Source organism: Odocoileus virginianus, chromosome 12 (assembly GCF_023699985.2).
Source record: "Odocoileus virginianus isolate 20LAN1187 ecotype Illinois chromosome 12, Ovbor_1.2, whole genome shotgun sequence".
Classification (NCBI taxonomy): Eukaryota; Metazoa; Chordata; class Mammalia; order Artiodactyla; family Cervidae; genus Odocoileus; species Odocoileus virginianus.
In genome coordinates, this window is record NC_069685.1 from 18,364,947 (window position 1) to 18,381,219 (window position 16,273).

The 16,273-nt window shown below is 36.4% G+C and overlaps 1 protein-coding gene across 1 annotated transcript in view; it reads left to right on the plus strand.

The window, feature by feature from the left end:
* The window catches only part of SLC7A11 (solute carrier family 7 member 11), an 85,671-nt gene that overhangs the window by 14,509 nt on the left and 54,889 nt on the right, over nt 1-16,273 (plus strand). The window contains exons 4-6 of the mRNA XM_020888205.2: nt 3,655-3,780; nt 8,268-8,367; nt 15,378-15,422. Coding sequence (XP_020743864.2) covers nt 3,655-3,780; nt 8,268-8,367; nt 15,378-15,422 — 271 coding nt within the window. The remainder of the gene's footprint in view (nt 1-3,654; nt 3,781-8,267; nt 8,368-15,377; nt 15,423-16,273) is intronic.

Here is a 16,273-nt window from a genome sequence, read left to right on the forward strand (position 1 = left end):
TAATATTTGTTTGATTTTTGTCTTCCATTTTGCTAAGAAAACTTGACAAACTATAAAATTTCCAGCACTCATTTTTGTTTTCTATTTCAATCAGCATTGAATTCTAACACTCTTTATGAAAGGAACAAACCTTCTTTCCTCTTCCCAAATACATAGAGGTTCTAATATGAGAATGCCTCTCTCTTCCCTCCCCCTTCTCCCATCCTTCTTTCCCTTCCTCCCTCTCTCCCTCTATTCCTTTTTCTCTTCTTTCTTCCTCCTCTTTTCCCTTCCTCTCTTTACAATAGCTCTTTTCTACTGTGGAGGACTTTCAGAAATGGTGTTTGGGTTTTTAGGAGCTCTGCTTAAAAGAAAACAGTGCTCTTTTGTGTTGCTGGGAACATGAGTCCAATTATTTTCAGACCAATGCTGAATCTCCTTAACTAAAAAAACAATCCCTTTCATATGATGATTCATTTATCACAGAGTCATTTGCATAGAAAAAGGACAAGAATCACTGGATGATGACGATGAGTGCAAAGTTGCATTAAATTATTTTCAGTTATATAAGTGCTTTTTACAGGGGTGAGAAAAATCATTTTACTTCTTATCTTTCTGCTGATAAAATATTGCACTTGGCAATTAACAATGGACCTGTCTAGTTCTTCATGTTTCCAGCTTCAAACACAGGTAGAATATTTCTCTCAACCTACCATGTAGCTTATTCAGGGCTTCAGCCTTTCTAATCATTCTCATCACTTCTCCTTTGAAACATTTCTGCATTAGTAACCCCCTATTTAACTTTGTGTGGTTCCTTACTCTTCCCATCTTTGAGCTTTTTTCAAAGATGAAAATTGCTGTTTTTGATTTTTTTTTTTACTTAATGCTTCATGTTCATTATAAGAATTATTAAAAAGTGTAGAAAAACAAACTTTTAAACTTAAAACTTATTCCATATTCTATCATCTATAGATACCTTCTCTTAATGTTTTGGTAAATACTCCTTCAGAATTGTTCCTTTCCTTTCTTTCTGTGTTTGTAGCTTTGTCTTCTATCTATCTTCCTATATGTCAATTTAGCATCTATCTACCTCTCTGTAATTTACTGTATAGGTCAGTAATATGTCATGAACCATCTTTTATGTAATAAATATTTAACTGCATCATGATTTTAAATGGCTGCATAGTAAACTCTTAAAAAGATATACCTTAATTAGCCTACTTTTAGAAGGCTAGATTATTTAAAATATTTTTGCTATTGTATATTATGTGTTGAAAACATTTTCACCAATTCTTTTTTTTTTTCCATCTATTTTTATTAGTTGGAGGCTAATTACTTTACAATATTGTAGTGGTTTTTGCCATACATCGACGTGAATCAGCCATGGATTTACATGTGTTCCCCATCCTGATCCCCCCTCCCACCTACCTCCCCATCCCACCTCTGGGTCTTCCCAGTGCACCAGCCCTGAGCACTTGTCTCATGCATCCAACCTGGACTGGTGATCTGTTTCACCCTTGATAGTATACTTGTTTCACTGCTATTCTCTCAGAACATCCCACCCTTGCCTTCTCCCATAGAGTCTAAAATTCTGTTCTATACATCTGTGTCTCTTGTCCTGCATATAGGGTTATCGTTACCATCTTTTAAAAATTCCATATATATGTGTTAGTATACTGTATTGGTATTTATCTTTCTGGCTTACTTCACTCTGTATAATGGGCTCCAGTTTCATCCATCTCATTAGAACGGATTCAAATGTATTCTTTTTAATGGCTGAGTAATATTCCATTGTGTATATGTACCATAGCTTTCTTATCTATTCTTCTGCTGATGGGCATCTAGGTTGCTTCCATGTCCTGGCTATTCTAAACAGTGCTGTGATGAACATTGGGGTACACGTGTCTCTTTCAGATCTGGTTTCCTCAGTGTGTATGCCCAGGAGTGGGATTGCTGGGTCATATGGCAGTTCTATTTCCAGTTTTTTAAGGAATCTTCACACTGTTCTCCATAGCGGCTGTACTAGTTTGCATTCCCACCAACAGTGTAAGAGGGTTCCCTTTTCTCCACACCCTCTCCAGCATTTATTGCCTATAGACTTTTGGATAGCAGCCATTCTGACTGGTGTGTAGTGGTACCTCATTGTGGTTTTGATTTGCATTTCTCTGATAATGAGTGATGTTGAGCATCTTTTCATGTGTTTGTTAGCCATCTGTATGTCTTCTTTGGAGAAATGTCTGTTTAGTTCTTTGGCCCATTGCACCAATTCTTAAATTCTGAAATGAGCTAATGATTGTATCAGGCAATTGGAACTATGAAGATCACTCATTAGTGTACATAGGGAAAGCTTCCTACTGCAACCCGTATTGTAAGAATTGTGTTTTTTTTAATCCCCCAAGAAGTATTTTCATTCATTTTTGTTGTTTGTTTAGGGAGAATACACCTTTTAGACATAAAGCTTGTAGCTAATAACTACAAATGTCAGGTATGAAGTAGCTTATTTGTTGGGAGTGGGTAGGAGAGGGTGAGTAACACCAAGTGTGAGGTTTTAGAAAGAGTATAAAGTTGAAATCTGCTGTCTAGAATAACTCAGTCATTCTAGAATAGTATAGGAGGCAGGGCCTGAAAGTACCACCATTTATTTCATGCCTTTTTGGCTGAAGGTATTATATATTTTTTTAAATCTGAGGATCCAGCTCATTCATTTATTCAACAAAACTGTGTTAATGATCTTCCTGGGCCATGGATGAAGCTGGATACTAGCAAGACAGAGATGAATGATGCTTGTTCTGTTCTCAAGATTCTCATGGTCCACAGTGTGGGTTGAGTGGCTAGTTGAATACTGCTGGAGACATTGCAGACAGCATCACCAAGACGAAATTCTGCTGGCTTCAGACCCCGTGTGCATCCTACTCTGGAAACACTTTTGGATTTATCATTCAAAACATTTTTTCAAGTTCCAAAACATATCTTGGAAACCTGTACATTTAGGGTAGGTTGAAAGTCACTCCTTACTATGCTGATTGGAAAGTGGAGAGAAAATACAAAAAGTTCTGGCTAAGGCTAATTCTGAAAGTAGAATAAAGTCCCGGTCCACTTTTCCACATTGTCCCTTCTTGAGTGTGATCCCAAGTCTGTCCCTTCTTTAATGTGATCCCAAGTTGGCAGGTGACTAAGCATGCGGACATTGAAGGGAGAAAAGAGCTGTCTGCTGTGTCAGACTAGAGTCACATTCAACAATCTGCATGTGGTGACCTCAGGATTTGCTTAGGAGATACTTTTATGTGATTGTTAGGGCACCACAATCCTTGTTCACTCTTACTGACATATAGAAGGAATCAAACCGTGGTCTCCTGCATTGCAGGTGGATTCTTTACCAACTGAGCTATCAGGAAAGCCCATACAAAGAACAAGAGATAACTTTTTACTGTCTGCAGATTTTATCCAGTTTCTCAAACTTCAGTGTGCATAAAAATCACCTAGCGATCTGGTTGAAATGCATATTTGTAGTCCTTAGGTCTGGGGTGGCATCTGAGATTGTGCATTTCTAAGATGCTTCACATAATGAATGGCAATACTGCTGGTTCATGGTTGGCACTTTGAGTAGCCAGGACCTAAGACATCACATGTACCAGTGAGGATTCACCTTTTGTATCTTCATCTGTTTGTTTGCAGCTGTGGTGATGGTCCTAAATAGCATGAGTGTCAGCTGGAGTGCCCGGATCCAGATTTTCCTAACCTTTTGCAAGCTCACAGCAATTCTGATAATTATAGTCCCTGGAGTGATGCAGCTAATTAAAGGTATGGACTGAAAAGTAAATGCTTTTTAAAATACATATCTGCTTTTGGTCTCTTCTAACACTGACTTTCGCTTGTACTAGCAGAATCCCTTAATTAGTCTCTCTGCTCATGGAACTTAGACTCTATACTGTCATCTAATTGATTTGAAAGCCTGCAACATTGGGGGGTGAGTTGGTATTTACAGCTGATTGGCAACAAGAGGATTAAGACTGGGCCAAGCAGCAAAATAAGGCATCAGTGAATTTTCTCTTGGTCTAAACTGTTGGAGAAGGAAATGGCAACCCACTCAGGTGTTCTTGCCTAGAGAATCCCAGGGACTGTGGAGCCCGGTGGGGTGCCATCTATGGGGTCGCACAGAGTTGGACACGACTGAAGCGACTTAGCAGCAGCAGCAGCAAACTGTTTGTAGTGAAAACACAAAGTGGAAAAAAAAATAAGCTGTTAGTTTTAGTTACAGACAAATATGTCTTCTTATTTTTACTTTAAAGTAGTTCAAACATATATTAAGGATTAGAGAGAGAAAAAGATATCTGGAAAATAATGAAAAATGATAAAATATTCTTTTACTTTTTGGTAATTACTCCTTTTACCTTGAGAATGGAATTTTGACAGAAGGAGAGTCAGCTATGGAAATAGCATTCATAAAAAAAACAAATGCTATCTGACAATAAAAATAGTTATAAAAATTTATTAAAATACATTATTTTAATGTAAAATCTGCAGTACTGTAGAAATGTAACACCGTTTTCTGGGAGTATTTGCCTTTCTAGAGTTGAGATGGTTGAGAGTGATGTCACTTAGAGTTTCAATTGTTCTAAAAGAAGGCACAGGCAATTGCTTGGATTCAGGGGAAATTACTTGGTGAGATGGAGGCCTAGTGAGTTATTTAACTAACAATGGGCACAGTAGTAGGAAATAAGTAAGGAAGTAAGAAATGATAAAGGAGTGATGTGTAACTTTGGCATGTAAAGTATTTCATATTTACACTGATGTTGTCTGTTCCAAGAAAAGGAGTTTATAGAGAAATTTAATGAAGTTGCAAGAGAAGGATTACTCAAGGCAAAAGGAAAAACCAAAATTAAGCAAAAAATCATTGCTGATGGTAGAGGCATTAAACAATAACAGAGGTGGAAAGATTTGTCACTCTGTATCTGGGGAAAGGGAACTACTGCTGTCTGTTTAGTAAAACCTAGTGGGACATCTTAGAACTCTCCCTGCTAAATGTTTGCATCAAATTCAGCAACCTCAGCCAACTCTAAATAAACACGATGAAGATCTTTAATACTATAACTTACACTGAAGGGAAAACACGAACTCGCTCTTCTAATTCATGTTAGTCTCCACAGAGCTGGCCTTCTCATACTTTATCTGATCCATTAAAAATGTATGGAAAGTAATTTATTTTGTTACCATTTTCCTTTTCTGGGCTAACTCTTTAGATTTCTATAAGGAATTTTTTACATTTTTGCAAAGTTCCGAAACTCTGAGTCATTTAGATTCCAAAAAAAAAATGGCATACAATCCTTTAAAATTAAGATTATTTTTTTCTTTTCTCTCTTTGATGTAAGACTGTAGTCAGTTTTTACCACTTAATTATATACGTTGGTGAGGTGAGGTGAGGTGTAGTTGCCCAAATGTTACTGTATTGCAAATTCCTTGAGAGCAGAAGTCATGACATATCTTTTAGCTTTAGCTTTTTTTTTTTTGACACTTACAATAGAATGATCCTTTAGTATTTATGGTATTGTTACTGACTTAATCTTGGATCTGCTTGTCCAAGGAGCAGCAATGCCAATCTACTGACACCAGATTGTGGTGAAGGAAAGCATAGTGCTTATTGCAGGGAGTCAAGCAAGGAGAATGGGCAGCTCATGCTCAAAAAATCTGAACTCTCTGGTAGCTTTTAGGAAAGGCTTTTTAAAGAGAGCGTGAGGGAGAAGGTCACAGGGTACCTGATAAACTCCTGAGCAATACTCTGATAGGTTGATGATAAAGGTGAGGTCACAGAGGTCAACATTATCAATCCTTAGGTTTCAGCCAATGTGGGAGCTCTGTGATTGTGGTCATCTTGCAATTAGCTTCTTCCTCCTGATACAGGCTTTAGTATCTGGGAAACAACTCAAGGACAGGACTCAGGATGTTATTTGTAGCCCTGAGGAACAACTAGTGGTGGTGGTTTGGTTGATAAGTCATGTCCGACTCTTGCGACCCCACAGACTGTAGCCTGCTAGGCTCCTCTGTCCGAGGGATTCTCCAGACAAGAATACTGGAGTGGGTTGCCATTTCCTTCTCCAGGGGATCTTCTTGACCCAGGGATCAAAACCGGGTCTCCTGCATTGCAGGCAGATTCTTTACCAACTGAGCTATGAGGGAAGCCCAAGGAATAATTAAGGAACCTTAATTTTGCTTTATAGCTAAACTGTTACTCTTTTATCTTTCTGGACTGCTTTCCTTTGTTTCTGCATTTTCTCACTTCTCTGATTAAAATCACTCTTTGGAACTCAGGGAAGCCTAGGGGGCTAAAACTTTTCTACAAACAAGCGGCAGGGGACGTGGCAGTGATCTGTCCCCAGTTTCTTTTTTTTTTTTTGTCCCCAGTTTCATTATCAATACTTAATGTGACCAGGTTTCCTTATATATCTCACTTAACAGAGAAATGACCTGGGAATTTTACCACATTTAAATAAGTTAAATATTTTGGAGAGTATTCTTAGCAGGTATATTTACTCTATTACTAGAAAACAGTGATATTTCTTTGTCTCTAACTTATCACATATTTTTCACATTAATACAAAACTTCCAAGAGGAGAAAAATTTTACTTACCCAGATTGTACATTTATTCTGATCTAATGAGATTCAGAAAATAATTGTATGTTCTATATTCTCTTATGAGGATTTGTTAAACTTTCCTTTGAATCTAATAACTTTCATCTTCTTGAGATCTCTGTTATGCAGCCAAATACTCCTGAAATTTGGAAACAACTCTCTTTTGTAACACTTTATGCTCAGGATTCAGTCTTTACAAAGTTTGGTATCTTTTATTGATTATTCAGTATTGCACTTTTAGCAATATTGTCCCATAAGGTCTAGGAGACCACAGATCATGATAAAGCAATATATAGCAGATGTTTTTAATCTGGGTTCCAAGATTTTTGTTTTTCTTCTATGAGGACACACAGATGTTTTAGTAAAACAGATATTTCTAAATAGACCGTGTCATTTTAAAAAATGATATATATTTAGGAATTGGATGTTTTGAAAGTCATTTAGTGGATAACACAATATTCTCCATTTTTGGCCTCAAAACTCACATTCTGTATTGATATATATGTTGTTGTCTGGAAACTGCAAACAAAAACTGAAATTTAAGTGTGGAGAGAGTTTTATGTACACCATCTACCTCCTACCCCCCTTTTATTTACCTATGTGATGGCCAATTTTGAAACAGTCATATTTCCCATTTAGATAATCTCATTTGCTAGTTTCTTTGGGAAACAGAAACTCACTATGCTTTACTTTGAATATTGACTGACTAAATCTGAATTTCTATTTTTTAATTATCCAAAAGATATAGAAGAAAAGTCCCCTCACAAAGAGGAGAAAACTGTGATGCATAAAAGCACTCAGTCTACATGTTGATGCAACAATGTGTTTAAACCTATTTAAAGTTCAATATAGATTCTTTTCCATGCTTCTAGAAGGAAGCAGTGCCATTCTCTAGGTAAGAGTACATAGACCTCTGTAAATTGGTGGATAGTAAATGTTTTCAACTTTGTGTGCCATGTGATCTCTGTGACAATTATCAGCCCTATTGTTGGAGAGTAAAATTAGTCATAGACTGATGGTATCTAGGTAAATAAGTAAGCCCAACTGTGCTCCATAAGTTTTTCTTCATAAAACAAGCTTGGAAGTTTCTTTATAAAACAAGCCAAGCAGATTTGTTTCACAGCATTTTGCAACCCCTGTTGGTATCTAATGAACTGTAGGAAGAAAGCAAAAAAAGCAAGTTAAATGATGTGAGAAGGTGGTTCTGGGGTTTCATGCCACCTCTTCATTGAAGATAGACCCTTGAATAATTCTTCCCAAGCACTGCATTATCATCACTATTGAGAATTATATCACACTCCTAAAAACTATAATTTACAGGCGATCCTTTAGTCTTCTTTCATGGTGAAACTCTGTTAAGAGTAGAAGCATGCTAAAGCAAGGGATTGTTTTCGAAATGTTGTTTTCCTCTTTGCCATGATTTTATTAAAATAAATGTGAAGTAGTGTTAGTGGCAATCAGCATATGTTTGGGATTCCTTCTCGATAATGGATACAGCATTAATAGATAAAGTTGGAAATGAGCAGAGAGTAAGAAATCTAGACCTGAAACTGTATAGTTCATCCCCAAGCCCCCTTCTCCTCCTTTTCATGTTTATGGTTAAAAAATGAATAATAACCAGCTCTTTGAAAAGTCCTTGATCTTTTTATTCATATTTCAGGGCAAACACAGTATTTTAAAGATGCCTTTTCAGGAAGAGATGCAAGTATTATGGGATTGCCACTGGCTTTTTATTATGGAATGTATGCGTATGCTGGCTGGTAAGTTGATATCACTATCAACTGGTGATTTGGATGGTTCATTAATTCCTTCAAGTACTTCAAGTGCCAAGCGAGGTGCTAGGTAATTGTGAACAGGATAATTCAACATGATATGCTGTACTTGAAGAGAGGAAGGTAATGTGGCTCCCTTCACCAGTCCAGTCACTGTGTATACAGCTTAACACAAACATCACTGAGGTTTCCAGTCAAGATAGGTACTAGATTTAACCTGATAATGTAAATTTAACATGATAATGTAAAAAATAAACAAATGCTGGGTCTTGAGAACCAATGCAAATCATTTATAAGTATGGATCAGTAAGGGCATAATAGTGCCAAAAGCCATTAAAGAATAGTACTTTGTCAAAAAGCCTTCCAAGTTGAAGCTCCAAGGTCTACACAAAGAGATTTTTCCACCTTCCTATAAGAAAGAAAGAGTTCAGATATAGAAATAAGTAACATGTTTCCAGGAGGTAAAATGGTACTCTAAAGGCAATAAATGGGACAGCGAAATCAGATGTACTAGATAATCTGCTACATTTTAAAGGACTTTATAAATTCCTTAAAATTTCCTCAACATTTGAAAACAAAAAATGCAGAAAAGATGAATAAAACCTCAGTGCCACAAGTACATTTCCGTGGATCCATGTCAAAATGTGATGACATTCTGGTTGAAACATTAAAGTTTTGTATTTATGTCTTGTCTTGTTTAGGAACTTGAATAACAATAACCATGGTTATGAGTGGGAATTTTTTCTAATTAAATTTTATTGATCTAGTAAGATTCAGTTGAGGTGATTATTGCAAGAAATGCCACTAGAAATGCCATTATTTAAACATCAAAATGATTGTAGTAAAATTAAATTTCAGTTTTGAAGTAGTTAGTAGCAATATTTCTTTAAAAAAAAATTATTTATGGAGCTAATTGTACAGTTGCAGTGAGGATGTTCTATGAGCCTAAAAAAGCAACAAACTACACTAGCTTAAAATTATGTAAATGCATCTCAAATACAAACACAGTTTCTTTTTGTTTCTTTAGTTTTTAGGGTCTTACTCTCTAGCTAATGCATGGAATATAAAAATATATTTTTCAATAAATGAAATTTTTACCCTATTAATCTCACTGGATTATGGAAATTCAGAGCACTACAGGAGGGTTAGGAGAGTAGAGGAACTAAAAATTTTAGCATGGCCTCTGAAGCATAATGTTTGAAGTTCTTTGAAAATTGTAGCTCTGAAGAGTCTAGCATAAAATATTTGTGTACTTTTGGAATATTTTGATAGCCATTGTGTATGTGCATTAGTCTTAGTATTTTTGAAGGCTTTTTATTTTTGTCCAAAGCACAATGTGGTGCTGAGCAAGAAAAAAAAATTTAAAAAGGAGTTGTGCTCCCAGGGTTAGCAGTGGAATCATCTGTTCTATGGCTATTCAGCCTGATCAGAGCTCCAATGCCCTGGGGCAGCAGCCAAGCCCTGGGAGGGTCACCAGGAGCGGCCAGAGCAAGATGGGGAGGTGACAAAAGCTTTCGGTTAGAGCCAAGTGCTGGGGGCTTGGTAGTATTCAGGCAGGATTGTGGGATGTGGCGATCCTCATGAGGGAGTTTTGATTAATTCTATTGAATGAAGTTTCTTTTGCCTGTGAGTGCCATGCATCTGTTCCCACGGAATCTTAAAATATTATTCTACCCAACTCACTCCCCTACTACAAGGGCTGAATACTCAAGTCACCTGCTTTATGGAAAGCAAATCTTTTCCACTTCTGTAAGCTTTTGAGGGCTACTAGTTTTCTCCAAGTATAAAGAGTCTTTTCATTTTGAATTATCTTATCTTAATCTTTAGTTTTGTTGATGCTAAACCCAAAATGTCACTCTTGTTAGAAATATTTTTAAAAGACAATTCTGGTGATGTAAACAAGAGTCCAGAGAACTTAAAAATGAGGTGGAAGACAGGAAGCTTTTATGGGATGAAGAATAAGGAACAAAGAAGAGAAAAAAGGAAAATGAATGTAAAACAAAGAAATAAGCATAGAACCCAGGTTTGACTTGGAGATTAGTGGCTCCATCTTAGACATAGAAATTTATTTCAATACCCTGTTTACAGGGCAAATGGGGTTTACATGAACCCTTGTTTATATTATACTTTTCCTCATAGAATCCTTATGTCCATGTCCTATTTTAAAGAACAGGAAACTTGGTTTTCTCATATTCTAGAGAGTTCAGTCATAAGACATTAAGGCCTGGATTTTAAATGAATGTTATCTGATACAAGTGATTTATGTATGGGGCAGATAAGTACCTGTATGTCTCCAATAGCTGTTCAGCTACCTGAATGCTGCTTTGCAGGTAGGTAGAAATAACCTGCTTGTTAATATGTGGCCATCCGTCTTAGAAAAAGGGAGCTGTGTTTAGAAGAAATAGTCTGCTGGTTTGGAATTCCAGAGGAAAAAGTTAATATATGGATATAAATGGAACAAGATGGAATCGAAAAGAGTGCCCAAAGCAGGGGTTATGTAGTCACTTTGCAAATATGATCCCACCTCTCTGACCTTTCTTTGTCTTTCATGATGGAATTAAAAAGACTGTGTTGTGGAATTATAAGTGGGGCACCGTAAATGAGCTTCCACTCCCTGTGCTCCTGCCCTGAAAATGTTTGATGCAAAAATGAAAGTGTAGGGGGCATTGCAAATAAGGAGACAGAAGCAGTCGTTGTCGTCAGAACTTAACCACCCACAGTGTAAGTAAAAGCAGCAAGACCCTTGTTGCCTGGGAAGCCTTGTTAGGTTAGCAACTCACCACCTACCCATTGAATAGGAAAAAGACAAGGCCAGACCTTGGATGTGAATAGAGCAGGCTGTTGGTTTATGAGGAGTGCTGGACCTTTTTAGAATGATGAAAACTCCTTCACAGAAACACGATTGGGGGAAAGAAATCATTAACCCAGCCAGGTCACAGAGTTGGGTCAAAAGAACTTTAATATTATTGCCAAAGTCTGCATTCAGAGAAATATGTCAGTCTCCCTGTGGCCCAGGGGAACTCAACCAATTTCAGCCCCATATCCTGATCCAAAGCTAAATATTACTTGGTGGGATTTTTTTTTTTTTGAACCGTGAGATAGGAAATACTTTTTCATTGTGTCTTTTTTTTTTTCTTTTAAATCATATCCTCAATGGATTTAGTCTTCTAAAGCATCTGCTGGGATTATTTTGTAGCATTGTGTCAAATCTAATCTAAAGAATAAGCTTCTTTTTAAAATAATTCATAGTGGGGTATTGGAATGCATTGCCAGCTTTGCAATGCCTTTTATACGAAATCATGGAAAAGCTGGAACGATAGATCTTGTGAACATTCTCTAGAGAACTTGAGTAGATGTATAGAGAATGCTCTGGATGCATGATTGGAGACTAGAGGAGCATAAAGGTGTATTTCCCACAGGAGGTGAATGTTTGGACCAAAATAAGAAGCTTTCTCCTTCCCACCCTGCTACCATGTCCCAAGTCCTTTCCTTTTCTCTATGGAAAATATTTGAAATTGGGTTCTTTTTTCATAAATATTTCCTTTCTTTCCTTAGCATTGTTGGAAAAAGACCAGTTTCTAAAACAACTATTTAGAAGGAACTGGTTATTTTTGAAATGAGAAGCCTGGAACTATTTCTAAGTGTGTGTGTGGTTTTTGTGTGAGTTTTTTTTTTTCCCCTCCTTGTTTTTTGTTTTGTTCATTTTCTTCTTGTACTTCCCATTGCCTTGGGCTGATAACAAATGCATCAAATCCCTCAGAGTGCATATTCCAGATATAAGTATTGATTGTTGCTTGCCTTCCTGGTATAACTACAACCTCTAGTTTGAGAAAATTACTTTCTAGTCATTAAAAAATATCCTTGGCTGCTAACCTTTTAGATCACCTTTGTTGCTACTGTTCTCTCAGATATTCAAATGTTTCTGCTTCACACATGGTCCTTAAAATATCAGGCACCTTAATTTTATTAAAAGATAAACTGAGTCATATTAAAATTTTTACGAGTTTGAGAAAAAATCGATATGAATTGACAGCATCCTATCTAGCAGGTAGAAAGGAACTCCAGGGAGCTGTACAAAAGAGAAAGCTTTTTATGGGCTGAAAGGGTGGGAACAAAGAAGTTATACTAAGCTAAAAAACAGGTTGGTTATTACGGAGTTATTTTCATTTAGGGGATAACAAGAGGCTACCAGGTAGAATACTTAAATAGTGCAATTCCTAACTGACTGGTTTTGGATTCCATTTCTGGGAGATCTGAAACTTTAACTGAATTATGTTTTGGTTTGGTGACACGAGGCTTAAGCACAAATGATTCCATTTTGGGCCTGTTGTCTTGGTTTTTTACAACTATGAGCATCAATTGCCTGCTTGTGAATAAAGATGGAATAAGACAGGTTTTCTCATCTTTGTTTTAAGTTATGAGATACTTTAAGTATGTTAAAGGCTGATGCACTAATATTCTAGTTACTTGGTTTTAGATTATATAGAGAATTTGTCTCTATTGCCCCATGCTTCTGTGGATCTATGAAATGGCTATTTTATCTTCTAAGGAATAATAAGAACACAAAAGAGTACAGTGAAAATATGACATTTTACTTTGTGGACATTTTCTAAGCCTCTGCAGTGAAGAAATGAAAATGTCTTTGTCCTTATATGTCTAGCTCTGTTCATTATGATCCTTCGTTTCCCCATTTTCACGATTTGGTTATCATGTGTGCATGTCTGAAGAGTCTGCTGCATCTTGGAACCTTGAAAGAGAACTTTAAGGGCTTTAAAGGGTCTCCAGCAGTGCTTTTAGACTGGAAAAAGAAGTCAAGGATGCAAGGCAGCCAACATTCCTGGGTGGGCTAAGGAGAGTTATAAAGTGAAGGAAAGGAATCTGAATTTTTCTTGGGCCATAAGTTTAGGGTAATATTTGCAACCCAATGGGACTAGAAAGTGAAATATCATGTGTCTAGAATGCTTCTTGTCATGAAAGAGATGACAAAAGTGTTCAGGTCTTGGGGGAAATACTCAAAATGTTCTGTTCTTTAGTATCAGCTTATAGTGTATTGACTAACAATGGACCTAAAATTAGCTGCCTAAATATACAAAAAAAAAAAAAAAAAATGGCAACTTCATAGTTACTATCATGCAGAAATCATATTTACCTCATGTTGTTCTTGTAACTACAAGACTTGAGATTATTTGGATGGGATGCATATTGGAAAACTGAATTCAAAGGAAGAAGTGCAGATTGAGAATTTAGTATCTTTTATCCCATTTTTTATTTCCTGTTTGCCTCAGTGTTCATATCTAGTAAGTCAGTTCCCTAAAACCGAGAAATGTTATTATCATACTTCTATTTTCCTAGAGTTTTTACTGACCCGTCACGCCTACTGAAATCTAGATTCCCAGAAGCCAGAGGCCACCTTGCCTTCCACTCTGTCCTCACTCCCCGGGCACCCTTTGTCCCGCAGATTGCTAAACTGCAGCTCACATCGCTGGGCATACAGGGCCTTACCACACCCACATGCACATGTGCTGTATGCAGCAGGCAGCGGCACCCCACTCCAGTGCTCTCGCCTGGACAATCCCATGGACGGAGGAGCCTGGTGGGCTGCGGCCCATGGGGTTGCTAAGAGTTGGACACGACTGAGCGACTTCACGTTCACTTTTCACCTTCATGCATTGGAGAAGGCAATGGCAACCCACTCCAGTGTTCTTGCCTGGAGACTCCCAGGGATGGGGGAGCCTGGTGGGCTGCCGTCTATGGGGTCACACAGAGTCAGACACGACTGAAGCGACTTAGCAGCAGCAGCCACCTGGAGTGTCCTTATGCCATTTCACCAGGGCTAATAGTTAAGAATTTTTGAAGCCTCAACTTGGGTGATGCCTCCTCTCAAAAACTTTCTATGACCTGCCAGTCTGGTTTTGACTTCACCCTTGGCTCCTGATAACCTGGACATGTTCTAGCATTGCCTCTTGTGTTGTTATATCCACAATGGACCATTCTATGAACAATGAGCTCTTTAAGGAAAGGGATTATAGATTTCCTACTTTTATTTCCCCAGTGACTAACACATAATAATCTCATATATTGCTGGAATGCAATTAGGAATCCAAAAATGGTAAAAAAAAAAAAAAAAAATTAATAAAAAGAATGTATCTACCCTATGATCCAGTGATCATATTCTGAGTATATGCCCAAAAGAAATGACTGCATCGTTCCCAAAAGGACATGCACAAGCATATTTATGGTATCCTTATGCGTAATAGCTATAAATTGGAAATAATTCAAATACCCATCAGTGGTAGGCTGTATGGTGTTACATTCATACAATGAAAAACAACAGTAAATAAAGAATGATGAAATACTGCTAAATATAATAACATGGATGACAGCCAACAGATATAAAGTCCAGCAAAAGAAAACAGACACAAAGGAATAAATATTGTGTAATAGTTATACAAGCAGATATTATTAGTCTATTGTAATGAGATGAGCAAAACTAATTTATAGTGATAGAAATCAGAATAGTGGTTGCCTTTATAGGAGGGTGAAAGAGATGATTGCAAAGGTCCTTGAGGGAACCTTCTAGGGTGCTAGAAATGTTTTATGTTTTGATTTTTGTTTTGGTTGTATAGGTGTATAAATAAATATTTATCATTATACATTGAGATTGGTTTGCTGTTTTTACATTATACATATTTACACATTTACTCTTTACATACTGTTTACATGTTTATACATTAAGATTTGTTCACTATTTACTAATCAGTTTGCTGTTCATGTTATACCTCCATAAAAAAATTAAGAAATAGAAAAGAACTCCATAAATACTATTTAATAGAAAAATAAAATGCGAGAGCTTTTAGTGTTGGAGAGTTTCATCTTAGGTTATTTGTTTATTAAGTTTTTATAATTCTGAGTTTGATTATAAATATTTAAAATGTGAAACTTTGGATAGTGGTCATAAAGTTTATTAAAGGTTTGTAATTCATATATGTCTTTTTTAGGTTTTATCTCAACTTTGTTACTGAAGAAGTAGAAAATCCTGAAAAGTAAGTATTTGTATTTACTGTGAAATATTTATAAGGAATAAATGTAAGGTTATATGGTTAAAAAGTAGACCTAAAGAAGGAATTCAGTGGGGGCTAATTAGCTTTCTCATCCTCATCATCAGTGTCTTGGGCAGTAAAATGTACTTGATTTTATCATAAGTTAGATGTAAGTAACTTTATTGTGTATTCTACATCCAATATTAAATTGCCTGATCACCTGAAAGCATAAGAGAATAGATTTATATTTTAGCTAATTCATTTCTTAAAAATATACGTACAACTTAAAATGGACTCTTGGTTGCTCACAAATGTTCCATAATTTGTGAATTCCAAAAATTGAGTATTTCTAGTATTCATGTGAATTTTTTTCATAACTATCCAATTAAGGAGAATGATGTAATTACTAAACAAGTAGTTATGAAAGCCTGTAAATAGCTGTAGAATATCATAGGCACCTGTAACTTTGAGGAACTGGATGAGTGCTTTTACTTTTTGTTGTTGATAAAAATCATCCTTTTATAATTAGGTGGCATGATGGTTTACATATGTTCCAAAATGAATTATTTTTAATCTAGAACTTTGAAAAATGGATTTTTATGATTTGTATAAAAAATGGACTTTATACAGGAAAATCACATAATCTATGGTCAGAAAGTCAAAAGGACAATATGAGTAGTACAATGTAAGATAAAGACAGAATTTTGGAGCTATTTAACTCATCTGACTTATTAAACATCTACCATGTTCCAACTATTGTGCATCATCTTACATGATGAATAAGACTTGCATTCAAGACTTTATTGTCTAGGCATTGAGTCAAATATGTAATCAAATAGCTGTAACATGGTGTG